The sequence below is a fragment of the Octopus bimaculoides genome, chromosome 3 (assembly GCF_001194135.2).
Source record: "Octopus bimaculoides isolate UCB-OBI-ISO-001 chromosome 3, ASM119413v2, whole genome shotgun sequence".
NCBI lineage: Eukaryota > Metazoa > Mollusca > Cephalopoda > Octopoda > Octopodidae > Octopus > Octopus bimaculoides.
Window position 1 is genome coordinate 60047672 of NC_068983.1, and position 13504 is coordinate 60061175.

General features: G+C 33.9%; 1 protein-coding gene across 1 annotated transcript in view; it reads left to right on the top strand.

The window, feature by feature from the left end:
* The first annotated feature begins 543 nt into the window (after positions 1-543).
* The window catches only part of LOC106868565 (voltage-dependent calcium channel subunit alpha-2/delta-4), a 42189-nt gene continuing 29228 nt past the window's right edge, over positions 544-13504 (top strand). Inside the window, exons 1-4 of the mRNA XM_052966185.1 lie at positions 544-754; positions 5366-5431; positions 6969-7042; positions 9973-10051. Coding sequence (XP_052822145.1) covers positions 668-754; positions 5366-5431; positions 6969-7042; positions 9973-10051 — 306 coding nt within the window. The 5' untranslated portion in view covers positions 544-667. The remainder of the gene's footprint in view (positions 755-5365; positions 5432-6968; positions 7043-9972; positions 10052-13504) is intronic.

Consider the following 13504-nt stretch of genomic DNA (forward strand, 5'->3'; position numbering starts at 1 on the left):
TATATATATATATATATACATATATGTGTGTGTGTGTGTGTGTGTGTGTGTGTGTGTGTGTGTATATGCATGTATGCATAGACAGACAGACAAATATACATACATATAAATATATACACATATTATAACTGAAAAGCTCTGATTTCCAGTATTCCGAATTGCTCATTTCCAATAATCAGCTGGTAAACCAAGCCTTTCAGTAGTAAGGTATTGAAGAATACTTGACAGCCATTTGTATACTGAGTCCTGTAATTTATCATGAATCATGTGTGTGTGTGCGTATGTATGGGTGTGTATCCATGTGCATGTGTGTGTGATGAGGATTCACTCCATCACTTCACAGACTTACTTCCTTCTCCTATCTGTCATTTGCAGAGCATTCCACAAATGACAGCAGTGTTATTAAACATATGTAATAATAAAAATATTTTTGTTTCATTTGGGGTTGTTGTTGTTGTTGGGCAAAAAATAAAAAGAAATTAATATAAAACTTGATTAATCTTTATTCCATACATAAATCGCTTTTATCTATTTATTATTTTATATAGATAGGCTTAAATTTCTAGACTTAAACACAACAGCAATAACTGTGAGCGTTCCTGTTCTTAAGTGTGCTGGTGGAGGAGATCGTCAGAATTACACTGTGGCAGGTGTATCTGGTTATCAAATGTCTTTCTATAAATTTGATGAACTCGTCAGTGAAACGTTTGGTTGTCCAAATGGGAAGTACTGTTCCATCTACAACGGTGACAATGTGAGTTCACTTCTTTGTTTTTGTTTCTGCTTCTTGTTTGTTTTCTTTTTATCTTCTCTTAAATACCAAATCTGCCTGGAACCACTCCTAGATCTATGATACAAACTGCCTGTTTTAAAGGGATCTAAATTTTAAAAAAGGCTACCATCAAAACTTCATGTTTATTTTTTGTTCCAAACCCCAGGTTAATAACAACAATGTTCAGAATTAATTGAAATATAGATTAGTGTATTTTGACCAAAGCGTAGCAACAAAAGGGTTAATCTTTATTTAAGATGGTTACAGTGAGCTCTAAGGAACATTTATGGCAAAACTGTGGATGCAGAACAACCAGATTATTAAAAAGTTTGATAAACACTTAATCCTAAACCTTTCCAACTATTAAATCCACTCACAAGGTTTTAGTTGGAATGACGCTATAGTAGAAAACACTTACCCAAGGTCCCACACCGTGAAACTGAACCTGAAGCCATGTACTTTGAAAGTGCACTACTTAACCACACAGCCAATGCTATAAACTAACTTTGTTCATTTGCAGTAGGGTGTCTGACTTTTTTTGAAAGTCAAACTGGCATGGAACAAAAAGGAGGTGGTTGAGAAATGCTGGCACAGAAGCTCATTAGTTGCCTAGATAATTAGTTTCCAGTAATTATGGAGTTTATATATTTAAAACCTTTCAGACCTGTGGTCACTCCTTTGTAAATGTTCATATTATAAACTTGTCTTAATAGAGACATTGATTTTTTTTTTTGTTTTCTCCTTTTACACTAATTGCTCCACCACATTTAGATCAATCTACTCTGTTTTCATTTAATATTCCATGATAAATTGTAATTGTTTCATATTTTTATATGATTTATTCTTTCTCCCATTTTTTGTCTTTTTTAGATTTATGATAATTATCTAGTGCAGTAATTAGTTTCTCATTTGATCCATGATTTAAATAATTATCTACGGTTATTTTTAAACAGTCTCAAAAAATTATATCGCCACCTTTTTATATATTTATATATATATTTTTTTTACAAAATTCAACTTTGTTAACATCATCATCATTACACCATCGTCATGATCATCATCATCATCATCATCACCACTACCACCATCACCACCACCATCATCATCATCATTGTTTAACATCAATATATTTTGCACAACTGCTATAATAGAAACTAAACAACTTTGTGCATGTTCAACAGTCATTTATTTATTTATTCATTTATTGGAATCTGAACACATAATTTATTTTTAATTAATTAAAAATTCTTGACTCTTACGACATGAAGTATGCTAGCCCCACTTCTCTGTTAAGTTTCTACACACAAGGCGCCTGTAAAGATTTTTCTATTGTCATTCTTTTAATTTATTGCACCCCTCCATATTGATACAGCCTTCACAAGTTCCAGAACAGAAGCACTCAACTGATTAACATAAACTCACTCACAGACATACTCCTCCATTTAGCTTGCAGGCATGCTGTCTCCTCTCACTAGTTTCACTTTCACTATTATAACGGTCTCTACTCATTGGAGCTGGCTAGGTTCATGCCAACTCCATTCAAGCACTTCCATTGTACTTATCACTTCCCATCACCCTTGTTGTGTCCAATTCATTCATCCTATGTTCGCGCACACATTATTACACGCAATCCTTCCTTCCCACAACCTTTCTCCCTCTGAAATTCCCTCTTTATTCATGTCTTTCCCTCAGAGATTGACTTACAAAGGTTCAAAAGGAACATTAATGACCTCAATCTCACCAGTCTAAAGATGAGGGCTTGTGAAATCTGTGGGCACTGCCCTTTCCTCCAGGCCTGGATCAGGTAAGGTATGGGGGCATGCACCATTACAGAGTATCACTGCATCCACCAGCTGCCAGTATTTGCTTGGGTTCATCTCAGGCAAGCTTCCAAGCTGTGTCCCAATCAGTTCCCATCTCTGTGAAATACTTCCTCATTCACTATGACTGTGTGGTCAACCAACCTGAGCCATCATGCTAGTTGGATCCTCAGAGAAGAAAACACAGTATGCAAGATCCAACTTGGAAAATTGAGCAACACAACCCCACAGACCCTGCTAGTAAAAAAATAATTGATAGATAATAATTGTTCTCCTCATTAAGGGTGTGATTTTAATGAATCGAAAGTTATTGGATCACTACATTAAGCATGCTAGCTTTCCACTTTACTCCACTGCAATATGTCTGTGCATGTTGTTGTTATTGTTGTGCATGCATGCATCTTCTGCCTAAAGCTGGATGTTGGTGACTTCTGACTGATTAGGCTGTTAGAAGGAGAGGTTGAAGAAATCACAAATCGATTGATCTACTACTTTAAACTGCTTCAATAAAGAAATCAATAGATTAGTATTGATTTCAGTTGTAGATGTAAGAAGAAAAGTGAAGTGGGAAGAAAGAAATGAGTAAAGAAAAACGAAAAGTAGAAAATCCTGGCAATTAGACATGCACACACACACACACACACACACATACACATAGAGGCATATACATACACATGCATATATACACTGACATACATACATGTGCACATAGATATGCACAGATATATATGCACACACATACACTCATACAGCCACACATATTAACATGCATTGACATTTATGCATACACTCACACAGAACAAAACACACAAACTGATACACATACATAAACACACATATACACACACAAGCATTTATACATACATTCACATGCAGATGTGCACACACACACACACACACACACACACACACACACTCATACACACACATATAGAAGCACACACTCACACAACACAATCACAGATTATATTTAGATAAACTTTGCACAACTGTATTGAACAGAAGATTGAGTCAACAACAGAAGCTTCTACATGGTTGTGCAACCTACTAAGAATAGCAGCTAAACCTCTCTCCTCAAACCATATCCTACCTACTTTTAAATAAAAAATAAGGAGCACATTAGATAACATAATCTTAGATAAACATAGGCCTGAAATAAAGATGGCACGAATGCTTTTATTATGTTTGCTCATTCAGGGTTTGTCATATATATATGGCTGTCATCTATGTATTTATGTCATATATGCCAATAGAGAAAGAGCCAATTTCTAACCTAGATCCAAGACTCCTTCATTGGAATTTCAGCAACATCAACCATGTATTTGTACATGTTTTTGTGTATGCGTGAAATATTTGGATTCAGTGCATGTGCAGATCTGTACGTTTTGTTTTTATGTATGTATTCTCATGCATATAGCTGCATGTCTAGATATGTGCTTACATACTTAAATATAAAAATTCTGGAAAGTTTTACAAATTTTATATTTCCATATGTGTGTGTGTGTGTTTGTGTGCATGCATGCATACATGTGTGTATGAATGTATGCATATATGTCGTATGTAAGTCATGTATGTATATATGTATTCTTGCATATATGTATGTATCTATGTACATACATATGTATATATATTTGTATATATGTACATACGTATGTATGTATATATGCATGCAGTCTAGTCATACATTATCAGGAATTTTCCAAGAATTAGGCATCAAAAACTGCAACATTTATTTTCCGTAATGCTTAAAATGTTAGGCTTTAAAACAGAAAGGTGAGCATAGTTGCACAACTGAAAACTTCATTACTGGTATGATCTTAAGCATTTCAATTTACTGTTCTTTGGACATCACTCATCGCCACCATCATTTTGACACCTACATATCAATGCTCGCATGAGTCAGATGGAATTCACTGAGTTTTTTTGTGACTGGATGCCCTTCCTGTTACCAACCCTCACTTGTTTCTAAGCAAAGTAATATTTGCCATTGGCCAGACATGTTTTGATGGGAGACTGGAAATAAGCAGCATTGTTTGTATGATGGTAATGCTCGTTTGCAGCCATAACTTGATGTCAAGATGAGTACACACAAGCATGCACACATACACTCTCACACACACATGTGTATAAATACATATATATATAAAATGGAGACACACATGTGTATAAATACATATATATATAAAATGGAGGCACACATGTGTATAAATACGTATATATATAAAATGGAGACACATGTGTACAAATACATGTATATATATAAATACATATATAAAATGGAGGCGAACACTTTTCTCTGTGTGATCGGCTGGAAAAATTGTTAAAACACTAGGATATTTTCCTACTTTTCTTAACATGAAACCAATGGTGGCCTTGATTCACAAGTAAAGAAATTATATCCACCAATGCAGTGTTGAGCACTCATTTTCATCATTCAACATTTACATGTGTATATGTATATGTGACAGCTTTCTTTCAATTTTCATTTACCAAATCCACTGATAAGGCTTTGATCAGCCTGGGGCTATTGCAAAAGACACCTTACCCAAGATACCATACAGTGGGACTGAACCCAAAAACATATAGTTGGGAAGCAAGCTTCTTAACTACAGAGTCTGATATTATTCTACACTTTTATCATGATTATTTTGTGTCTTTATATGTTACCATTTGTTCTATATCATATGACAGATAATTGAACAAAGTATTTTGGGGGGTTTTTTTCTTGTTCTTTTCAAGCTGTTTCCAATTTAATTTGTTTTGTCTATTCCAGTCAAACTACACAGTATTTGTGATTGACCATAATGGTATCATCATAACTTCCAGCACAAAAACCACGGTCAGTACTAATAAATTCTTATTTTGTTACTCAAATCAATTTATTATTATAGAATATAATGAGCATGTATAACAGTGTGTATACAATGATGTGAATATACTACTCATTGTTGCATTTTGCCAAGGAAGTGATTTGACTGAAGAGACACAATGAGGTTGAAACAGCACAATGTCTCAAAGTCACTTAACATCAATGAATTAAGTGTGCTGTCAACACACATTGATTGAAAGATGTTGCTCTCTGAAGGTGAAATACAAAAATGATTAGTCATATTTGCATTCAAATCTGCTGAAACATGTTATGAATGGATATACATATTATTGACTTTTTTATTAATTGATCCAGCAGTTATTATTCTTCATATTTAGATGACATATCAGTACATGCTTTCAATAATATTGTCATTAAAGATATTGGTAGCTCTAATAAGGTGAGGTTTTGGATAAATCTTATGTCTTCTTATATTGCATTATTTTTGACACAAAAAAAGACAGCTTCCTGCCAGTTTGGGTGTGAGGTATTATTATTGTGCAATGGATTTAAGTGCCACCACAAGATCAGTCCTTGCTGTGGTGTGGTGGTTTGTGTGTCACAATGGCAATGAGAGCTGTGCATTGTACTTCATTGTCTGCCTTGGCATGATTTCTATGGCTGGATGCCTTTCTTAATTCCATCCACTCTACAGAGAGTACTGAGTACTTTTCCCTGGCACCAGCATTAGTGAGGTCACCATGAAGTTTTCAAAACCAAGATCCTCCTCAACTGAGTTAAACTACGGTAGAAAAAGAGGCTAGGAGATGGGTGGTGGGTAATATAAAAGAGAAAGGGACAAAACAGAACAGGTTTCTTGCTGTAAAGGATCTACATTACAGAAGAGAGGATGGAAGTGATGAGGATGAAGCTGGAAAGGTGAAGTGTCAGAGTGGACCCTCAAGGTCTGAGATGAGTAGACATGAGTGAGGATAAGAAAATAGAAAGTGTGGGTGAGAAGAGGTTGCAGGAGTGTAGGTGAGAGTAAGAGATGGTATGTATGTGTATCATGCAAATTCACTGTTCCAGGAAAAGTGTGTTTAACCCTTTAGCATTTAGATTACTGTCAAATGTAATGCTTGTTTATTCTCACTGTTTTGAATTAATCATGCATTATCTCATAGCTTTGAGATTTCAACGATGTGATTGTTTATTGTAGGATAGGTGAGTGAGTCTGGATCTATTCAGTTTGAATGTAAAAAAGGTAGAATATTTTGGTTGGTTTCAATACTAAAGGGTTAAACCATTAAGCATACAAAATCTATGATAAACCTAAGTAAAACTGACCTGTTAGAAATGTATAACAAAAACAGTTTGTAATGAATAATGATTTGGGTCAAATTAGGTTGCATCAACAGTGTTTTAACAAGCATCAAGTTATGTCTCAACTCATTCATTAATAAGATATACAGATATTTCTCTATTACACTAGTTATGTGTTAATTAAGTTACAGCTAACACACCAACTGTTTTATCATTTCTGATGACTGTCCATACCTTATTTCAGGTAGGTCTATTTCTGGGAAATACTTTTGAACCAATCGTGATGGAAGACCTCTGGAACAGACGGGTATACAACAAGTAAGTAATGTTCAAATATCAATGTTGCTTTGATATCGGACACTGCAGTTCCATATTACTGTTTAATTTATGAAATAATTTAGCAAAGTTATAAATAAAATAAACAAAGTGTTTAAAAAAATGGAAATGAAAATTTTCTAAATAAGCCAAAGTAAGTTAATTTTCATATAAAACTATATAAAATACATAGATTTTTCAAGATAGAACCTCAAAGAAAATTGTTGTGTATATATATATATATATATATATATATATATATATATATATTATCATCATCATCAGCAGCAGCATCATCATCATTTAGCATTTGTTTTTCTTGCTAGCATGGGTTGGGTGGTTTAACAGGGCTAGCAAGCCACAGAGCTGTACTAAGCTCCAATGTCTGCTTTGGTATGGTTTATATGGATGGATGGTCTTACTAATGCCAACATTATCAGGCCAACATCCAGAGGTCATTCTTCACTACAGATAAAAATATATACATGTGTGTGTATGTGTGTGTGTGTGTGTGTGTGTGTGTGTGTATGTGTGTGTGTGTGTGTATCTATGTATTTATGTATGTATACATATATACACACATATAGAGTATGAAAATATAAAAAGCATGAAGATGAGGTAAAAACAAACGGTTTACATGCTGGAAAATTAGAGAGAATAGACAAGAAGAGAAAAAATTGAGAGAGAAAAGAACAAACCTCTCAATTAGACAGTCACCATGTGACATATGCATGGCATCTTGGTTTAGTGTCTTGTATGATAGTTCACCCCTTGTATATGTATATATATATATATATGTACGTATGCATATACATATACCCATGCCTACACATACATTATACAGGGTGCGTAAGATATTTGAGGACAGATTTATGTTCATAAAAAAAACAGATGTATAATAACAGATAACTTTATTTATCAAAAAATGCAATGAGGATAAAAATAAACCTTCTTTTCTATAATGTTATTCAATAATGCCACCTTCAGCTTCAACAACTGCTTCTATATGAGATCTAAATCATCTACATGCTCGAATCAAGTGGTCCTAATTTATTTTGGACATTACTCTAATTATGACAGCTTTCAAAGAATATTTGGTGTTATGGGCGAGTTCATTGACCTCTCTTTCAACAACGCTCCACATGTAATAGTCCAATGGATTAAGATCTGGGGAATTAGGAGGCCAAATGTTAAGGGTTATGTGGTGATGAAAATTTTCAGCCATCCATTCCTGTGTTACTAGAGCCATGTGTGATAGTGCAGAGTCTTACTGAAACACATATGGCCTTCCATTGCATACACTGTTTATCCAGGGCTTAACAATTATTTCCAGGACCTCAATGTAGGTGGCAGAGTTAACTCTAAGGCCTTGTAGAAAGAAGTAAGGAAGCATCACATGTCCTTCATTGCTGACAACCCCTAAAACTATGACAGTCACAGGAAATTTTGTATGCATAACACTTGGAACTTCAGAAGGGTCAGCTCATAAGCATCTGTCATTTCTTCTGTTAACTTTTTGATTTTGGTCGAAGTTTTTCTTGTTTGAGAAAAACCAAATCAAATCTTCTTCTGCTGGATTTTTCAGTTTGTTTAAGAGCCTTTCAGATTTGATGTAGTGATTTGTTTTTTGCTTTTTCTGACAAATTGACCTTTCCTTATCATATAAGACTTATATCTGATGTCTTCATGGACAACATTTCTGGCTGTTCCTTTTGAGACATAAAAATCTTTTGCAATTGACCTCATGAACTTTCTGGGATTATAATCAATGGTCTGTTGAACTTGCTGGATAAATTCAGGTGTTCTGATGCTTTCAGAGCATTTAGAATCCTTTTTATGTTTCTTCACTGGTGATATGTTTCCGTCTTCAGTCTCTAGCTCCTTACAAACTTTGTAGGCGAAAGATCTGGCAACTTTTAAAGATTGAGATATTTCTAAATTGCTATGTTCAGCCTTTATAACCACAATAACAGCATGCTTCTCCATTTCTTGAGTAAGCCGAGTGTCTGCCATTATTAATTTCTGAAACAAAGATTATAACAGTTAGGAAAATATGCAGCAATGACCCTAAAAAGGTATGTCCTCAAATACCTTACACACCTTGTATATATATATATATATATATATATATATAGAGAGAGAGAGAGAGAGAGAGAGAGAGAGAGAGAAAGAGAGAGAGAGAAAGAGAGAGAGGGAAAGAGAGAGAGAGAAATATATAGATATATGTGTATGAAATGCTATAATTAATTGAAATTTCATTTGAATATTTTTTGTAAATAATTCAATAAAAAGTAAAATGCAATTTTGAATTTTAATAAAAGAGAAAAAGAAAACTGAAAAAAAAAACAAAAAAACAAACATAAATCTGAAATGAAAATTAAAAGAAACAGAATAAATTTAATTTCAATTTACAAATTTATTCAAACCCTAATTATACTGTGCAAAATTCTGTAATTTGTAATTCTATGGTTTGACAATTAGAGTTTTGTTGATGGTTTAGCTGTTTATTCACCTGTCTTCAAGTATGATAATATTTCCCCATGACTTGATATGTTTTCACAAACAGGAAATAGAGGATGCCAGAAACACTCATATCATGTGCATATACGTGTATACACACACACACACATATATGACAAGTTTCTTTCAGTTTCCATCTACTTAATTCATTCACAAGGCTTTTGTCAGCCCAGAGTTATCATACAAGACACTAAACCAAAATGCCATGCATATGAATTATTCTGACTACCATTTTCATAGACACTATATCTAGGACTACATTATCCAAAATAAGTTTCCTTTTCTGTGATAATAAGGTGTGATATGCAGGAGTTTTAACTGCTATTGCTAGCAGCAGATTGAACATCCCTGCTTCTGTATATACATGCAATGTTTATGACATGACTTATTTTAACTACTATTTTCTTTCACAGTTTTACCATCACGGACTATCAAGCTGAATGCCATCCAAAGAATTCTAACGGCCCCAACTCTGCTGAAGCATTAATAAATGTGAGTTTTTTCTTAAGTCTTGCATTTTTTCATTTATAACAAAAGCAAGAGAGTGCACAACCAAGGCTTTGCAGTGCTGAATACCAATTAGCAGATCAATGGTAGGGTACTTAATACCACTTAAGATATAACTGAACCATTTTTTGTCACCAATGAAGCATCATAGTCTGTGGTCATCTCCAAGTCACTTAACTCACAACTGTTTCTGTTTAGATTGAAATGAATACCTTAGAATTGTTTAATTCATGGCTGCAAATAGAAAAGTCTTGTAAATTTTACAAATGCTCTGTTAACTTGCTGAGCTGATTTGCAATATCCTTGCAAGATTGGGAGAAGGTAATTGGAAACTGCTTTGGTGTAATTCTTCCTTTGAATTGCAATGTGTTAGGCTTTTTATTTATCAACCCTGAAAGGATAAAAAGCAAAATAGATCTTCATGGAATTTGAACTCAAGATGCAGAGTATCAGAACAAATATCACAACACATTCTAACTGATACAGTATGAATTATTGTTGGTGGAGTACTTTAACCAAAACTGTAGCATGAGCAAAATAAGAGTGCAACAGTTTTAATTTAGTCTCAGTGGGAACCAACTACACTGCTATAATTTCTTCTAAGCTTTAATAACAGAAAGGACAACTGCTACAAAAATAGTCTCTGCAGTTTCTACTATTCAAATAATAATAAAGATCTACATGTTAAACAAACACTCCATTGGATAGTATTGGTGGGTCTCATACAGAGAATATTTATATAGCTAGCTGTGTTATTGGAAATCTAATCCACACACACATGCACACACACAGTTATCAACTTGATAAAATAGTGTATGGAGGATTATCTTTCTAGAAATGAAGAAAAAAATAACAGAAGAGAATTTGGAATTGGTTTTGTAATTTGATCCAGATTGATGTCTGTGTTTTCCTCCCAACTTCTACTTCCAATTGATGACTAGTGATAGTGGTTTTGGCTTTGCTTATTGGTGTCTGTTGCGATGTGTAATTAAGTTGTAAGCAAAGTAACTATCAATCATGTAATCTGCTCTAATTTGTTACAATCCTCGAAGATAATTGGACTCTTATGGTTTTGTCAGTTTTTGGTAATTATAAGGAATTGAGGATTCATTCTAAATGAATATACTGGTAAATATTAGTAAATTCGTAAATGTTATGGTAAGGAATTATAATTCTTTGAATTGCATTGAATTTCCTTTCTTTAAGAATAATGAAAGTCACATCATGTCATGAGATAGAAAAGATATTTTCAATGTGATATTCAATGGAGTTGAATGTATTGTCATTGTGTATACAAACACAATGTACACTGCAACCAAAGTTTTCAGTAATAACAATTAATGTGGATGCATATCGTGTGAGTGTGTCTCCCTCCTTCTCACTCTCTCACTCTCTTTCTTTCTCTCTATATATATGTGTGTATGTGTGTGTGTGTATTTATATATGTATGTATTCATACATATATATATATATATATATATATATATATACATATATACATGTACATATAGATAGCTATATATACATATGCTCATATAGATATATATATGTACATACACACACGCATACATAGATAGAAATACATATTCTCATATACACACACGTGTGTGTAAATGTCAAATGACACATAGAATACAATAGTTTTAGTAATAATGCAATTATTACAAAATAACATAATTACATTTGAAAAATTTCTTGATTAAATGAAAATCATAATTCATGGTAAACCCAAACCAAACTGTATAAAAGATTCAATAAACAAACAAAAAAGAACAGCAACTAAGAGAATGTAAAGTTTTCAGGAAGCTTTCAAATAAAAGAATTAATGAATGCATAAGTTTGTGAATTCCAGAACGGGCTTTATGATAACTATTAAGAGATCAAGGGAAGAAAGTGAACACATTTCTAAATAGAAAACTACTAAACTAACATTTATTATGAAAGGAAGAAGAAGAAAACTGTTAATTTTATATAAAATATAAAAATAAATGCTGTTGTTGTCTTGTAGCAACAAATACATAATAACTTGGGGCAGACAATGTTAAATAATTCAAATATTTTAAAGCAGTGAATTGGTTGAGAAAATGTCAGCAGTTTTTAGTTATGGTCCTTTATGTTCTGTGTTCAAATCTGACTGGCGGGGGATCAATAAAATAATGTAAAAGTGAAATACTGGAGTGATTCTTGTAATGTGTCTAAGATATAGATGGAACCATAATGAAACTCGCTCTCTCTCTCTCTCTCTCTCTCTCTCTCTCTCTCTATATATATATATATATATATATATATATGTCAATGAAATTGTTATTGATATTATCCAACACAATGAGTTGTAGCTTAACTTGTTAAAAACCAGAGCTAAATCCCCTTTGAATTTTACCTTATCATCTGCCTGTACCTGAAAAATAAGATATGGTCATGACTGGAATGTCTTTGCATAGAGGTTTGTTCAATCAAGACTGACCTTTGACTAAATAACAACAGCAGCAACAACGATTAATTGAACATTTTCAGTAACACCATTGAAGGTATTAGAATATCGGCTTCAAAATTTTGGCACAAGACCAGCAATTTCATAGGAGGGGATAAGTCGATTACATCAACCCCAGTGCTCAACTGGTACTTATTTCATCGACCCAAAAAGGGATGAAAGGCAAAGTCGACCTCAGCAGAATTGGAACTCAGAACATAAAAAATAGACAAAATACCACAAAACATTTTGCCCAGCTTGCTAACAATTCAGCCAGCCTGCTATCTTGATGTATTAAAATATTGAGCTGCATGAAGGATTGGTTGAGGTTCCAGAATATTTTTGGTTTGAGGTCATAAAGATTTGAATGCATTGTTTTGTGTAATTTTCACTGACCCCTATAGATAAAATAGAACAAGCTAAAATGATTGGATACCATAGAACATATGCCAGATGAATCCTCGACTCATCACATGATAAGGATTATCTGTTATTAATTTAATTTAATTTAATTGAAATCATTCAAATCTAGCTATGTTTTGCTTTGCTTTTCAGTTTCCCAATGTCAATAATATTAAGAAGTGTTGGGTTCAAATTCCACTGGTTGTGCACTAGGGTTGATGTAATCGACCAGCTCCCACCCCCAAAATTTCCAGCTTTGTGCCTATAGTCATCATCATCATCATCGTTTAACGTCCGCTTTCCATGCTAGCATGGGTTGGACGATTTGACTGAGGACTGGTGAAACCGGATGGCAACACCAGGCTCCAGTCTGATTTGGCAGAGTTTCTACAGCTGGATGCCCTTCCTAACGCCAACCACTCAGAGAGTGTAGTGGGTGCTTTTACGTGTCACCCGCACGAAAACGGCCACGCTCGAAATGGTGTCTTTTATGTGCCACCCGCACAAGCCAGTCCAGGGGCACTGGCAACGATCTCGCTCGAAAATCCTACAGGAGCCAGTCAGGC